At 37.6% G+C, this 16,479-nt stretch overlaps 2 protein-coding genes across 2 annotated transcripts; both read right to left on the reverse strand.

Moving 5' to 3' along the window:
• Positions 1–4,097: 4,097 nt before the first annotated feature.
• LOC126665751 (uncharacterized) lies at positions 4,098–7,539 on the reverse strand. Its single transcript, XM_050358643.2, has 10 exons — positions 7,020–7,539; positions 6,870–6,947; positions 6,756–6,797; positions 6,578–6,680; positions 6,146–6,210; positions 6,015–6,059; positions 5,824–5,931; positions 5,630–5,717; positions 4,724–4,770; positions 4,098–4,474 (listed from the first exon to the last, which is right to left on the reverse strand). The coding sequence occupies exons 1-10, from the start codon at positions 7,491–7,493 to the stop codon at positions 4,388–4,390; spliced, it is 1,137 nt and encodes a 378-aa protein (XP_050214600.1). The 5' UTR covers positions 7,494–7,539; the 3' UTR covers positions 4,098–4,387.
• Positions 7,540–9,987: 2,448 nt separating this feature from the next.
• On the reverse strand, positions 9,988–12,160 carry LOC126669834 (uncharacterized). The gene is made up of 6 exons (XM_050363404.1): positions 11,985–12,160; positions 11,535–11,760; positions 11,327–11,459; positions 10,943–11,242; positions 10,752–10,856; positions 9,988–10,475 (listed from the first exon to the last, which is right to left on the reverse strand). The coding sequence occupies exons 1-6, from the start codon at positions 12,070–12,072 to the stop codon at positions 10,062–10,064; spliced, it is 1,266 nt and encodes a 421-aa protein (XP_050219361.1). The 5' UTR covers positions 12,073–12,160; the 3' UTR covers positions 9,988–10,061.
• Positions 12,161–16,479: the final 4,319 nt, after the last annotated feature.

Consider the following 16,479-nt stretch of genomic DNA (forward strand, 5'->3'; position numbering starts at 1 on the left):
TGGGGAGAATGTCCGTAAAATTTTCAGTGTGTTTTCAGTTATTATGGTTTGCTTCGCTTTAACTCTTCTCAGTCTTATTTATGATAAGATTACCCTTGGGTAGAAGTTTTGTTTAAACTTTTGAGATTGCAGTGATGTTTTTGGTTAGGCGGAATTAAGCGGTTTTTTTTATTTTGTTATCCGTTGATTTGTCCCTCGGTCATGAGTAATCTTGGAAATCATAAATTGTGATGCGTATGTTTTCTTTCGTTCCGTCGAGAATGTGTTACTTCGTATTTTGAGTGATGTGTGAGTTTTACGTATTGTAATTGAGTTTTTATTACTTGGCTTTGTGGTAAATTCGAGGACGAATTTTTAATAAGTTAGGGAGAATGTAATATCCCGTATTTTTCCTTCATAGTTTCGTTGTGTTTCCGACTTAGTTTTGGATTATTAATGGGGGACTTAGCAAGTGTGAAATTTTAATTGGGGTTGGAGTTGTATATTATATATGTCGCATGTGTAGTGTGAGTTTTCGATGGCGATTTGATTGGTATTCGAATTATAAACGATGTTGTGTTCGTGTGCTTTCTAAATCTGACATGTTTTGATAAAACATTCATATCTCCTAATTGAACCGTTGGATCGGACTCATTTTTGGATATGCTGTGCACGACAAAAAGTTGACCGTTGGATCAAAATTTGATGCGATTTGAAGGAGCGATGGAGTGCGCAATCGTGCGCTCAAGTGCACGAACGTGCACTATGATGTTACGGAATTTTAGGTATTTAAATAGCCTCTTACGTTTTTAAAACCCTATTTTTTATAGTCTATTGTTTTCTATCAACCCTAGCCGACTCCCTCACCTTCAAACACTCTGAAATATTCTACCATCATCCCTTATTATTAGCTTTCGCATTCGGTAAGTAAATCACGTTCGTTTCATTCGTTTATTATATCTATTATCGTCAAATACGTTCTAAGTTAATATCCCCCATGTTGTAGCTAATTTCTGAGATTGTTGCTACATTACATCAGTAGGCTATATCCTCCTTAATCTCTACGCTTCGAAATCAATTAAGGTATGTATAGATTCTTCCGTTCGTCGCCGTTTTGGTTTTGCCGTGTTCATGAACTCTTTTATTGTTGTTCTCTTTGTCAGTTGTTCATTCCTTGTTCAATTGTTTAGTTGCTTCAGATGTCATTGTTCGATTCTGTTACATTGAATGATTTCTGTTTCGTTGCTTATATAGCTGAGAATGGAGCTTGAAATTTATTTTTTGAAATTGTTCTTAACTGTACGAATTTCATAATTTTGTACTTGATTTAATTATTCATGTTGCGTTGAGAATTGAAAAGGTTTTTGGTTGATTTTAAATTCGTTGCTATGTTCAGTGAGTTATCAAAGTTGGAATTATTCTTGTTAATGCACCGTATTCATATGTCTCTGTTTATGGATTTCTCAAAATTGATTAAAGAGATTGGATTGGTTATGGTATTGTAGTGATGGTTAATTGTGTACTTAAGGCACTAAAATTGTTTGGCTTTCTCATTGGGCTTAATGTGTTTATGGGTTTGCATGGTGGGAGTGTTTTATTTAAATTCTATTGGCCATTGTGGTCACTTAATTGATTTGGTTTAAAACAAGTGATTCCTTAAGTTTATTTTCTAACTATTCACATTTTATCTAACATTAATTAATTTAGATTTTAATCTACGGATTTAGTTTCGACTTATAATTTGGCAATTTAATAATATTATTATTTATGATTTTAAATTACTTTGGGCATCATTATTTTAAATATAGAATTAATATTAATTTATTATAGTTTATATGTGATTTTATAAATTGACTATATTAAATGAGAATTGGGGATTTCATTTAATTTGAAAGTTTGTCAAAATTTGTTATATTAATTTAAGACCTAAAAATAATATTCGTATTATTTAAAAAATTAAATTAATAATTATTGTTAATTATTATTTAATTGTTATATTGATAGTTTGGCTTAGAATGCCTTTGGAATTAAATTTATATTCTTGCTTTATTTTGTTATTTAATTATTTGAGATATTGCCGGTAATATTTAATTACTTGGGTTTCAAGCTATTGAGTTCTATTTTGATATTGATTAATATTAATTTATAAACTGTGGTTTATAACTCTGGTTTTACGGTTGGGTCGGGTTAGACTTGGATCGCCCGACATGTGGAATTAGCTTGGTAGTTTAAAGAAATTCGGCTACCCCACTATTTGAGGAAAGGCTTTTATTTATTAATTAAATATTATTTAATTAATATTTTTGGATGAATTTTAAATATGAACTCAATAGGCTTGATTTATTTACGGCATTATAATTTAAGTGAGATTGTGTTTCTCTGTGATTCTATCTGGATTATTATTTGTGCTAGTCCTACGTGGTGTCTAGTATTCTTAGAGTTAGGGTTTGGAGCAATGTTAACGTATGATTTATTTTTAGACTCTTCGACTACTCGCGTTCCGGAGTCGAACCAGGGTTAGCTGCTTGCCAAGATCACGTGGATAAGCAAGCAGTGAGTTTGTAGTGCTATTTACCGCTTTATTAAGTACTGCATCGTATTTTAATATTATAAATGTTTGTGAACTGTTTTTACGGATTATGGATCTGGATTAAAACGAGCTACTCGATAGGCTTGTATCGAGACTGTGTGCACCGGTAAGTACTCTGGGAAACGGCAGACTAAAGTCTTGCTTACGCTGGTATAAATATATGACGAGGATTTGTTCCCGTCCACTCTGGGTTTATCAGTATGCTATGTCATACTTACACTGGGATCATTTCAATACTGTTATTCCATAATCATATTATATTAGTATAAAAATGTTTTGATTTAAGGGTTTTAAACTTAATAAATGTAAATAGTATTGCGAACTCATCTCAGTATATCTGACCCCGTTGTTTTCCCAAATTTTCCAGGTTTATGATTTGAAAGCTGGTCCACTCCGATCCTTTTATTCTTCGGAGGTTTATTTTATTTTAAATAAATTGTCAAACTGATTTTTATTCTTAGACCGCAGTAGTAAACTAGAAGTCCATATTATATTAGATGTTTGTCAGATTGGTCTAATTGGCTTTATTTTATGCTTTTGCATACTTATTTGTTTAACTCTGGTTATTTATTATTTAATGTAAGTAATTATATTTCAGTTGTTATATTACTTTGTATGTTTGATTTTTATCCGCAAGGCTTGCTACGGGTTTTGGTACAACCATACCCATACCCTAGCGCCGGCCGCGATCCATGAATTTGGGTCGTGACATTGAACAAATATATAGTTCCATTTTTGTCAAATTATGTCAGGTAACCACGAGGTACGCTATCAAACTGCTTTATCCCTATTATATAGTATCTCATTAATATTGCTGCTTTAATTTCAAGGTCGAAATAGGCTGTTTCAGACTCTGCTTGAATTCTTGTCCTTGACCATTTCATTGCATCTCCTCCTTTAGTTGGTAGTATTATTTTTGTTATTTCAAGAAAAAAAAAACATGTCGGACTTTTAAAATTTCCTAAGCTGTTCAGGTTTATTGATGCTTGATGGAACAGTGATGATTTTGATAATTTCTTCTCTAACTCTTGGCTGTCTTTAAGTAATTTTGATCCTAGTTTGCCTCTCGTTCACAAAGATTGGAATATTAATATCGTTGGTGATGAAAATCATGCATATTTAGGAAATAACCCAGAATATTAATGCTCTAAATGTGATGAATGCCGCCCGAAAAGTTCGGTCACAAAAAATTACGTGTTTGAAAAATCATAAATTATATAGAAATAAATAGAACAATTAAAAACTAAATAATAAATATATATCAGCTGATTTCATCTAATAACAAATTTTCATAATTCAAATATGAACAAATGAAAAATTTGAAGTTGTTAGTTAAATTGTAAAAAACATTGAACAACACATATCGATATGGAATAAAATGAGAAAATTTATGTTCATCACAGAAGTATATTGCAAAAGAATAAATAATTTACGTATAACATTGGAGAATTTTATTCAATATGATAGAATTGCAAAATACATGCAAGGCAATGGAACAAAATTATTATGTTAATTTACTCAACCAGAATAACTAGGAAGCCACAGCAACTCAAATGGCTGCTTCTTTTGTAGAGCTTTGGCAAAAACAAAACCATGAAGCACTCGCAAGTTACATCCTATGTGCTAACATCGGTGACTCCCATAACTAAGGAGCCAACTCACCAAATTGATTCAATAAATATTCTCGAGTTCAGAGCGACTGTCAACAACAATGTTTCAACTACTAGAGCATTATCGAGACAAAATCAATCAATTTCAATACTGAAATAATACTCCTATACTAACCAGGGCAACTAGCGCAACTGATTCAATTCAAAATTACGCTGGCGATTTTAGGTGAACTTTGTTGTAGTGATCTACTGCTTTGGATAATGACTGTATTGAAACGGGGAATCCGGGTCCCATCTGCATGATAACAAAAGTTTACTTTTAGATAAAGAATTCATACAATTACACTGCACGTTTCGCTGGCATTGTTTAAAAGGTCCCCGTCATTACAATTATCAAACGGATAACATGACTATTAAAGGAGGCAAGGACATAGGAAATGATACTAAACTTGATGATCCAAAAAACCATCTAGCAGGCAAACCTGAAACGTAAACAAATTATCTATGCCGTGTGATAGTTTTAACATAAATTTTAAGAGCATACCGTGCTACATATATGGACGCTGTTCACATACCCAGCATACTTGGAAGCTGCAAGAAGAGAATCAAAATGTCAAAACCTTGTAATGTTTTGATCATAAGCAGGCAGTAAGCATTTTTAATTTGCAGAAGTGGTCTCAAACAGGAATCTCAACGCTGAAGAGCACCAATATTATCTAATATCATTAGATGTGCTTAATTCAAACTGATCAATATATACATCACTTTCCATGCAGAGAGATTATCTGGTCTCGCAAGCTGATGCCTGTGGAGGTGAACATCCTTTATTGTGAAATAGATGCTAAACTCAGTTTGCAAAGATTTCATTTTATACGTCTCATATAATTATATTTTAGGATCCTACTTTCGGCTTATCGTAAGGCATGGCACAAGTCAAATGAAGCGCTTGAAATGATTTTCTATACACTCCGAACATGTATATTACTGCATTATTTGTAGTACTTCTCTTTCTCGCTAAGTTGGAATTTAGTCCTATTCCAAAGCCATTGTAGAACCAAGCAGTTAATCGCAAACTGCATTCCCAGGCAATACAGGTTGGGTTGATCTGATTTGAGTGTGCCTACTGTAAATTTATATACCCCCTTCTTTCAAAATTATGTGAATATGCACCTATAGACTGAAATCGTCGAAGTAAAACCATTTTCTCATGTGATTTGGAGGATGCCAAGCAATGGATGAGACCGTAGTTAGATTTGTCCGTTATAGCACTCTGTAAAAAGTCACTTAGGCACAGAGAGATCACTGTGAGGGAGAAATTTCTAGTTCATTTCACAGATCACCAAATATTGATGACTAGGGTATAGCAATGTACAAAGGCATGGAGCTGATCTAGGTTTAACTTTCCAAAAAACAACAGCATGGCAAGAAAGTCATGATAAATGATACTCACTCTTCTTTAGGCCAGCAGGCTTTGATTGTAAAATTGCATTCATAAATGCACCAAGATTCTCGCGCAAATATTCCTCCGTGAAACTCACCTGTGCATTGTATTTCAACCACATTAAAATAATTGAAAGCAGACAAAATAAAGCTTCAGCAGAAACCTTGTTGAAACGGATTACATTGGGACTAAGATACCATTACCTTCCCAACTCCCACATGCACAATTGATGCTTTGTCCATCTTAAACTTAATTTGATTCATCTTTGCTTCTTTTACAGCCCTAGAAATATCCTTGACAACAGTTCCTTGCTATGGAAGATATGTACATGTGAATACAAGCACAAATATTCTAAATGATTAAAAAATAATAGCCTAAAACACAATATACTTACTTTGGCATCTGGCATCAGTCCATGACGATTAAGAATCCTTGCTAACTGAACAGTAGAAAAATCATTTCAGAGAAAATATCATTTTCAAACAAAAATTTAAAACACTAAGTGCCCTATCTAAATTCAGAGACCTTGACTACACGGGGAAACATTTTAGTAGTTGTGAAACACTTGTCAAAGTCAATCTTGCCATCACCTGCACGGATAAATTGCATTGCATTGTGTCAATTTTACCTCTCAAGCTGAGTAACTAAAATCTTCACGCTATTACTAAAAAGAAGATGATCGACTAAAAATCCTTTCTTACCTAGTTTGGTCGACTAATAAATTTTGCTAATACAGGAAGATGGTGTCAGTTACTAAAGCAAAACAAACATTTAAGGCCAGTCATTTTGATACACGCAACAAAATCATCAGTCCAAAGTCCAGGCTTTCTAAAATCAAATTAACCCGACAAAGATTCCATAAAGGTTATTTAAATTTACGGTAGGCACACATAAAGGTTCCAAAATTACATACACATTTAGTAGTTGTAGTTTTAAATTAAGTAACAAGAGTCATACTTGCAATTTGATCAATAAGATCAGCACCCCCAACAACATCAGCACCAGCAGCTCTCGCGTCATCCGCATCAGCTCCTTCAGCAAAGACAGCAATTCTGAGAACCTGAAATACGGCAAAGACTATGCGAATCAAATCAATCAAGCCCACCAATTTTAATCATCATGAACTATCAAGTACCTTTTTATCACCATGAGGCAGAGTCATGGTACCACGAACAATCTGCACACAACAACAATTCATGAGTAACTATAAAGCAAACATATAAAATAAAAACGAACCAGAGCCACATACAAGGTCTGAACGACTCTTATCAACACCCAGTCGCACATGAGCTTCAACAGTCTCATCAAACGTGTTTCTCGCATTCGCCTGCAAACCGCAACTCAAATGTTAATTATTATTATTACTAAAACAAATCCAAAATACAAAACACTCACTCACCTTCACTTCCCGAATAGCATCCATCAAATCAAAAACCGCCCTCTTTTCATTCTTAACCGCCTTTATCAATCGCGGGAACCCAACTTTTACCTTCTCCTCTTCTTCCACAACTTTCCTGAATACCATTCTACCATTTTCAGGTTCAACTCGTTGAATTTCTTCTTCTTTCTTGTCCTCGGGCAGTGGCGCAACTCGGGTCGGGTAGGATTGCAGCGAAATTGTTGCAGCCGCGTCTTTCACATATCTGATATCCTCGCGACTCCATTGTTGTGGGTTTTGATTTGGTTCGTCTTCTTTGGGATTTGGTACTGATTCTTGGAGATTTTGATCGTCCTTGGGTTTTAGTGGGTAAGCAACGGGCTCGATTGGGACATTTGAAGAGAAGGAATGCCTGTGGAATAGTGAAGACAGGGGTTTAGGGTTCAGGGAGTGTGGAGAGTAGCGGCTAATTTGGGAGAGAAGAAGCTTCTTCATTGTTTTTGGTTGCTTGTTTACTCATCAAATTTGGGGTTTTACCGGAAATGAGTCACTCGGTTTATTATTACTCTTTTTTCTGAATTACTAAACCCCACACCTTTTTACTACTCACCGCCCCCATACATATTTTCTTTATAAAAAAAATCTTCTCAATTCATTCAAACCTATCAAATGAAAACCGTATTTTACGGTGTAAATATTAAATTTTGGGAGAAATAGAGGTCGAAAATTGCCGGTAAACATTCGATTTTAAATTTTTTTGTCGTATTAATGTTTTTAAATTTTTTCAAAACTTTTTTTAGGAGGACGTCTCCGGTTGACGTCATCCCGGAGGATGGACGTCCCTAATCGTCATCCGTCTTCCGGACTGATGCGAACCGGGGACGTCACCCCGAAAATGGGATAGGAAAATCCATAAGAGAGACGTCCTAATGGGGCGTCTCTCCTCTGGGGAGACGTCCCAGAGAGACGTCCTTCCATCTGGGCCGACGTCCCCAGTGGGCGTCGGCCCAGATGTTAGTTAATAAAAAAAATTGAAAAACAGATTTTACGTTGGAAAATCCGGAAAAAAATGTTGCAAAATATCGATACTCGTTTTGGTGTCATTTGGGCCGACGCCAACTAGGGACGTCGGCCCAGATGTTAGTTAATAAAAAAAATTGAAAAACAGATTTTGCGTTGGAAAATCCGGAAAAAAATGTTGCGAAATATCGATACTCGTTATCCGACGAATTGTAATCGTTATCTGTCATTTTAATCGACGTATTCCAATGTGATTATGAGTTTTTTTTTTTAAAAGAAGGGCAAAAAGGTATTTTTGGGGGGCGGTGTCAAGTAATTAAGGGAGGCAAATAGTAAAACTTTTTTTTCCTCTAGTTAAACTTTCATTTTTTTAAGGTGCTATTTAACCAACCTATTTTGATCCACTTTGTTGTATCGTCTTACATGGCGTGTTTTTTTTGTTCAATTTCTATTCAAAGATGTATGCTTCAATTTTCCTTTTAATTCACTCGTTGACACGTCAGTTGGTATATTAAGATGGATTAAAATTATTGCATTAAATAACATTATTCTTTTTTAAATTGGCAATAAACCACCGGCTCTACTGAGACTTTAAGCCGAGACCTCAGAAATGTGCTAAAGCGTCTTAGTCACTTGGACTAAATATTTGAATATAAATAAAATCGGCATATAACACATATTTAGATTTATGTGCTATTACATTTCTAATGATAGAATTCAATATATATATATATATATATATATATATATATATATATATATATATATATATATATATATATATATATATATATATATATATATATATATATAAATTGGATTCTTACGCTATCCATTACAAATATACTCAAGCATCATTTAACTGAGGGTATTCGGATGATAAAAAAATCCGATGTTTGGTAAAATAAAAAGTGATAGAATCCATGGATTGTCACAATTCACCACCTTCCAAAAACCTTCATTTGATTTCCCACCTAGGAGGTGGGAAAATTGAAATCCATCATTTTTTATACATAATGGATTGTTAGAATATTTTATTATTCCAAATTTATCCCTATAAATCCATTAATTTTAGATTCTATACAAATAATATAATCTTTCGGATCAAAAAATTACCACTCTTAAGTGTATTGTTAATGATAGGTGTAGGTGGAGGCGTATGTTGAGGGGCGGTGAAAGGGAAGTGTTTAACATTTTTTTTTTGTAAAATTTTATGAGTTGATTTTTGTGGAAGGCAAAATTATTCTTTGTTGTGGAATTTGCTTCTAAGATTTTTTCTTTGGCCTTGTTCAATCGTTTTATTTCAGCTGCCATGAGGAGATGTTCGGCGGTCCTTATCTGTTTTACAACAGTTTAATCAGCTCGGGTTCTAATAGGCTTTCACTACAAGAAAACAGGGCTTTAGCGACGGAAAATTCCGTCGCTAAAGCCCTCATTTCCGTCGCAAAACAGTTGTTGCGACGGATTGTATCCATCGCAACATTTTTGGTCGCAAACAAAATTTGCGACCAAAAACGTGTCCGTGGCTAATTTTGCGACGGAAACGTCCGTCGCAAAAGCCACAACGTCCGTCGCAATTGTGTCTCCAATTCATTTCGTTTGGAGACAAATTGGCGACGGAACTTGTGCATTTGCGACGGAAAAGTCCGTCGCAAATGCCTCAGCCTTGGAGACGAAGGCTGAGGGTCTGCGACGGATATATCCGTCGCAAATCAGCGACGGACAAAATCCGTCGCCAATTCATCAGCTTTTGTCTCCAAAAGCTGATGAATTGGCGACGGACAAGTCCGTCGCAAATGCCACAATCCGTCGCAAATTTTATTTTTTTTTGGCATTTTTTTGCCGTTTTACGCTATTTTTTGCCGTTTTTCCCTGTCGTTTTAAATACAGTAATAACAATTCATTTATAAATTACAATCAATTGAAACTGATAAATAAATAAATATATATATATATATATAAATATCAGAGTATAAATGTAAAGGTCAAAAAATAAAAATAAAAACCGTATATATGTGTGTAATAAAATAAGCTAACACGACACTACAAAGCTGGAGTGTCGTCATCGTCTGGTGGGGTAGGTGGGCGCTGTGGCCGATACTCTGCCGGAAGGTTAGGAATCATCCTGGCAATCTCCTCGCGTATCATCTGGGCCATGTTCGCAGCCTGCTGTTCCCGAGCCAGTCGCAGACCCTCCTGAATGCCGGCCTGCACACGGCGCTCGACCTCCTCGTCTGCCTGCTGCGACGTCCTAGAAGAGCTGCCTCGCTGCACCCTGCTGCTGCTTGGCCCGGCGTACCTGCTGCTCGCAGAACCCAACCCGTACACGCGTTTCTTCTTGTTGACGCCCTCGATGTCTAGAAACACCTGGGTCTCGTCCACTGCAGCTGGGGTCGAGGAGCTACCCTCTCCGGTCTGAGGCTGTGTCGCAGCAGCAAGCCTCTCAGTGATGGCGTCCTACAAAACAATAAAAAAGATATCAGTTTAGTTTTCAAGCAACCAAAAATGCATAACATATTACAAAGTAAACCTAATTTCTAACGAAATTTCGACAGCATTTCCTCTGTAATATGAGCATCACCCATTTTTCAGGGAAGTCCTGCAAGCAAATTCCAGTATATAATCCAATAATAAACATGTTTAACAGCTAACCAACAAGCATTTTCAATCTAATAGATCATTTCCGAATTATTAAATTCAACTTAGAGAATTACAAGTTTAATAAAAACTTACAGTCATATCCTGAGCCCGTTTGTCGACCGGCTTCTTGTCAGCCTTCGTGGAGTGAAGGCGAGTGTACAACTCCGTCGCACTCGGTTTCCGGCCAAGCTCCCTTTCCTAAAATAAAAAATACAATTCAATTAGTATCAAAATAAAATAAATACGTTATTTAAGTATTTTAATTACTGAATTTTAAAACAAACCATGACATCCATATGCTTCAGAGCAGAGCGAGATCCACCAGTATGGCGGACAGGTCCAGAACCGGCGCCCGCTGGCTCGCTCATCCGATTTGCTCGGGCGGTTTCTGACCTTTTTTTCTCTTTCTCTGAGTTCCAGAACGCGTTCCAAGCATCCCAGATGTCCTGGGTCACAGAAATATGCTTCTGTTGCGTCCTCCTCATTCTGTGGATGTTGTCTTTGTAGCGGTTGGCTGCATGGACCATGAAGACCTGTCTAATGACCTCCTCGCTGTACGCCGCACTATCCCACCAGAACTCTTTCTGCAAACAGTACAAACATGTTGCATTAGTTAGTTTTTAAAAAAAAACATAATTTAAACGTTACGAAGCTTTAAATTAAATTACCTGAAACTCCTGGAAGTAGAACTCCCTCTGCTCGGCTGTTAGAAAGCGCCATGCTGTTCCATTATCGAACCAGCACTTCCTAAAAATCTCCCGCATAGCCCGTGAAACAGGCCCAGAGTCGATCAACATCGTCCTGTGATTTTTTAGGCATAGTTTAGTATATATACATATTACAATTTAAACGTGGAAAACTAAATTGTAAACATACCTGCTAGGGTCCGGGTGAACCCTCGCCCTACCCCGGTCGTCCAGAACAGCCGGGGGCTCGCCAGGCTCACGCTGCTGCCGAGGCTGAACAGGTGCTCCAGCCTCTAACTGCTGCTGCTCCTCAGCAACGTTGTCATCGCCAGGAACAAGGTCTGATCCCCGTCCGCGTCCTCGGCCTGAGGCTGATCCTCGGCCTGTGCCTGATCCTCGACCGCGACCCCTCATACCTGCACATACATCAATTTTAAATGTTCGACAAACAACCAACACATTTATTAATAAAATTATACATTCCTTCGTGAAACATAAAACTATGAAATATTAATTCAAATTCAACAAGTGTACACATGAATAATATAAGTAAAAAAAACATAAATTCGAGAAGCGTTAATACATCATCTTTAACAATTAATTAAGGTTTCAAAAATCTAGTGCATAAAATATACTAAACTACTAAAGTTCTTCGCTTTCATCTTCGTCTGATGAGGATGCGATGAACTCATCTTCTGTTTCTTGTTCAGGAGGCATGAACAACGCATCTTCCTCAGCTTCTCCAGTTTGATCAGCCAAATATGTCGGATTGTCTTCTGTTGCAACAATGAGAGGATTTTCTTCTATGTCATCTTGAAAGGCCGGGATAATCCCCTCGGGCATGTCAAGCTCTGATCGCGCCTTTATCCTGCAAACTGCCCACCAATTTATTTTATCCCTTCTTTTACTCGGATATGGCAGGTAATGAACTTGGTCGGCCTGTTCAGCTAAGATGAACGGTTCATACTTGTTGTATCTCCTTCTGTTATTAATATCCACCATGTTGTATTTTTTGTTACTAATTGTGCCTGAATTTTGCGCTGGGTCGAACCATTCGCATTTAAATAAGACAGTCGTTTTCATTGGAAGCGCTGGATACTCTAACTCAATTATGTCTGTCAGAAATCCATAAAAGTCATTTTCGCTATCGACATATTGAGTTCCCCTTACGCAGACTCCACTATTCATTGTAAGTTGTTCCTCCCCATAAGCTTGAGTCTGAAACTTGAACCCGTTTACACGGTACCCCTTAAATGTTCTGACTGATCTAAGAGGTCCTTTAGCGAGACTAAGAATGAAGGGATTGGTACAGACAGTTGGATCTTGCACCTGAAGCGTAAAAGTGTATTATAAATCGGAACTTTTAACTAAAAGATTCGAAATATATTCTGTTAAATACTTACATATTGTTGAAACCAGCAGGCAAAGTCACTCTCGAACTTTGCTTCAATTTGCGAGGTGCTGATTTCAGGGTTTCCTCTACGCAACTCGCCTTCGAAAACCCTTTAGTTACGAAGAAAACAATAATTAGAAGCTAAATAATCATTGTTAATTACATTGACAGCTGTATTAAAGCTTACTCTCTGTAATTTTCAATTTCTGAACAATTCAACAGAACATATGTCCGGGCAGCAACAATCTCAGCATCTTCAAGATATCTCTTGCGGCAAGCACCCACTGATTGCCCTTGAGGCTTGAAAATCGATAGTCTCTCAACATCATCGTCGACTTCAATGTCACAAACTTCATTTCTTTGCAGCCGCTCAGGTATCATTGGGTCACCTTCTGAAAAATAATAAGCTGCAAACTTTGCGGTTTCTTCATTTAAGTATCCGCTACTAATGCTTCCTTCCACCCTCCCTTTATTGCTCACTTTTTTTTTCAGTTTTCTCAAATATCTGATTCCACATACGCCACAGTAAGTAAACATTACATGTTAATATACTGATACACAGAATTGAAAAACATGTTGAAATATTACCTTTCAAATGGGTACATCCAGCGATACTGAACCGGCCCTGCCATCATAGCTTCGTACGGTAGATGTACGGGTAGATGTTCCATGGAGTCAAAAAAGCTGGGAGGAAAAATACGTTCCAGCTTACACAATATCTTTGGGATTTCCAGCCTCATACGATCTAGATCTTTCTCTGTTAGAGACGTGGAGGTTAACTCACGAAAGAAGATACTCAACTCTGTTATAGGCTCCCACACTTCCTTCGGTAATAGCTCACGGAGAGCGATTGGCATAAGTCTTTGCATAAAAATGTGGCAGTCGTGACTTTTCATTCCATGCATTTTCATACCGATTGTATCGACACATCTGGACAAGTTGGACGCATAGCCATCTGGAAATTTTATTAACTTTATCCACTCGAGCAAAGCCTTTTTTCCGTCCCTGTCCAAAGCATACATTGCCTTAGGAAATCTCCCAGTAACCGGATCTTTTGCTAACTCAGGCCGAGCACATATGTCATTCAACTCTTCTCTCGATTTTGCATGGTCTTTTGTTTTCCCGGGAATATTTAGTACAGTATTGAAAATGTTGTCGAATACGTTTTTCTCAATATGCATGACATCGAGATTGTGACGAATTAGATTCGTTTTCCAATACGGCAAATCCCAGAATATACTTTTTTTATTCCAACCATAATTTTCCGACTTCGCAGCATTATTTTTCTCAGCCCCAATTTCATATGCCTTCATAAATCCCAGACTGTCCACCTCTGCCAACAATTCTTCTCCGGTTTTCGGCTGTCCGAAACTATTGGTTACGGTTTTTCCTTTTCGGAAATGAGTTGTATTACGACGGTACGGGTGACCACGAGGTAAGAACTTTCTGTGACAGTCAAACCACGACTGTTTTCTACTCCCTTTAAGCGTAAAAGCTTCCGTATTTTCCATGCAGTGTGGGCAAGCCAGCCTCCCAGATGTGCTCCAGCCAGACAACATCGAATAAGCAGGAAAATCATTAATTGTCCACATAAGTGCCGCTTTCATTTGGAAATTCTGTCGCCTTTGAACGTCGAATGTCTGCACTCCGAATTCCCACAGTTGGTTCAGCTCAGCTATCAACGGTTGTAGGAAAATATCCATTTGGTGTTTAGGATTTCGAGGCCCAGGGACAATAACAGTTAAAAACATGAACTCATCTTTCATACACATCCCTGGGGGGAGATTGTATGGTGTCAAAATTACAGGCCATGATGAATAATTCTGCCCGAAGGCCCCAAATGGCTGAAACCCATCAGTACACAGGCCCAGTCTGATATTTCGAACTTCTGCCGCAAACTCTGTATGCAATTCACTGAAATGTTTCCACGCCGGGGAGTCTGACGGGTGACACATCTTTCCATCAACCATTTCGTGTTCTGCGTGCCACGTCATATGCTTGGCGGTGGCTTTAGAAGCGTACAACCTCTGCAGTCTCGGAGTTATAGGAAAATAAAACATTTTCCTATAAGGGACGTTAACTCGTCTTTTCACAGAATTTCCTTTAGGGGGCGGTTTCCACCGTTCGTGATCGCAAATTTTGCATCGCGTTAACTCCGCGTCTGACCCCCAATAAATCATGCAATTGCGGAAATAGCAATCGATAACTTCAACCGGCAACCCAAGACCTCTGACTATCTTCTTTATTTCAGCAAAGTTCTTTGGCATCTTGTTGTCCTCTGGGAGCAGCTCTTGTATAAATTCGGTCACATCATCTACTAAAGCTACTGACCCACTATGTCGACATTTGATGTCCAACATTTTAGCAGCTGCAGACAAGGGAGAATGTTTGCTATTACCGGGGCATACAGGTTCTTCGGCCGCACGCATCATATCATAAAAATGTTTAGCTTCATTATTCGGCTCCTCCTCCGTGAACACTACTTCTGGACCCGCAGCATCAATAACCATTCTCTGAACTGAGCTGAACTCGTCACCCCCCTCATATTCCATGTCAACGTCACACTCCGGCAGTTGTGTAACAGGACGGGGATTTAAAACATTTCCCTCCCCATGAAAAACCCAAACTTGATAATCTTTAACAAACCCTTTCTGCAAAATGTGGAGCTTCACTGTTTCGACATCTCGGTAACTCGTATTTTTACATCCCACCCTAGGGCAAGGGCATTTAATATCGGGCCCGCTCATACACGCTGGATGGCGTAAAGCGAAATTTACAAACTCTTGGACGCGCTCCTCAAAACCAGGGTACAGCAACCCGCCCTGGAGCCGCCTATACATCCAACTTCGGTCTGTATCCATTTCTGTAGCACGGATAATTAGGAGGGTTTTCGCTCGAGAATAGCAAAGTCAATGTAATTGACTGCTTTAAAGGTGTGGACCTATCCCATTCGCAAAACTGGCTCCCCTTAACTCGGCCACGATATATGCCTAGCAACGGAGAAAAATATTCGGCAGCCTTCCGGCGTCGTTCTCCTTCAGTGCGATATTTAGTATATGCGCTGTAACGCTAATTATATATTCCGCGAGGAATAAGCGTTACAAAACATATACTATACATCCACCCGGAGAACAAACGCTGGAAAACAACCAAATATTTTTCTACCGCTACTAGACATATATGGTTTTCGTGACCGAGTTACGGGAGGACCAGTTTTGCAAACTGTACAAACTGTACAATCCCGTGACGTTCAATCTCTTGAACACACGGGACGGGAACTCTAAGGCTAGGTTTGCGATTTTATTCGGTGGGAATAAAATCGCGGTCAATTTAGGTTAAAACAACTTATAATTAAATTAAGTAATTATAAATGAAAATAAAATTTAAAAATAATATCGGTACTTACTTGTTGAAGAGTAGAACTGCAACAGATAATAAAAATCGATGTGAAATGTCGGATCGATGCAATCTACTGACGGATATCTCCGCTGCAAGAAACTAACAGATATATAATTAATAAGTTGCTTAAATTTTCCGAAAAATTGGGCAGCACTTCCCCTAAAAATGAGCATCACCCATTTTTCAGGGAGTCCTGCAAGCAAATTACAATTCACAAACCACCATACTAAACCAATATTCTACTAAAATTCAATTTATTTATATAATTAAGTTAAACTAATAACCCCATTATCAATATAACAATTTAAACAAATAATCAACTTTAAAGTAATCTAATTATGAA

Source organism: Mercurialis annua, linkage group LG1-X (assembly GCF_937616625.2).
Source record: "Mercurialis annua linkage group LG1-X, ddMerAnnu1.2, whole genome shotgun sequence".
Classification (NCBI taxonomy): domain Eukaryota; kingdom Viridiplantae; phylum Streptophyta; class Magnoliopsida; order Malpighiales; family Euphorbiaceae; genus Mercurialis; species Mercurialis annua.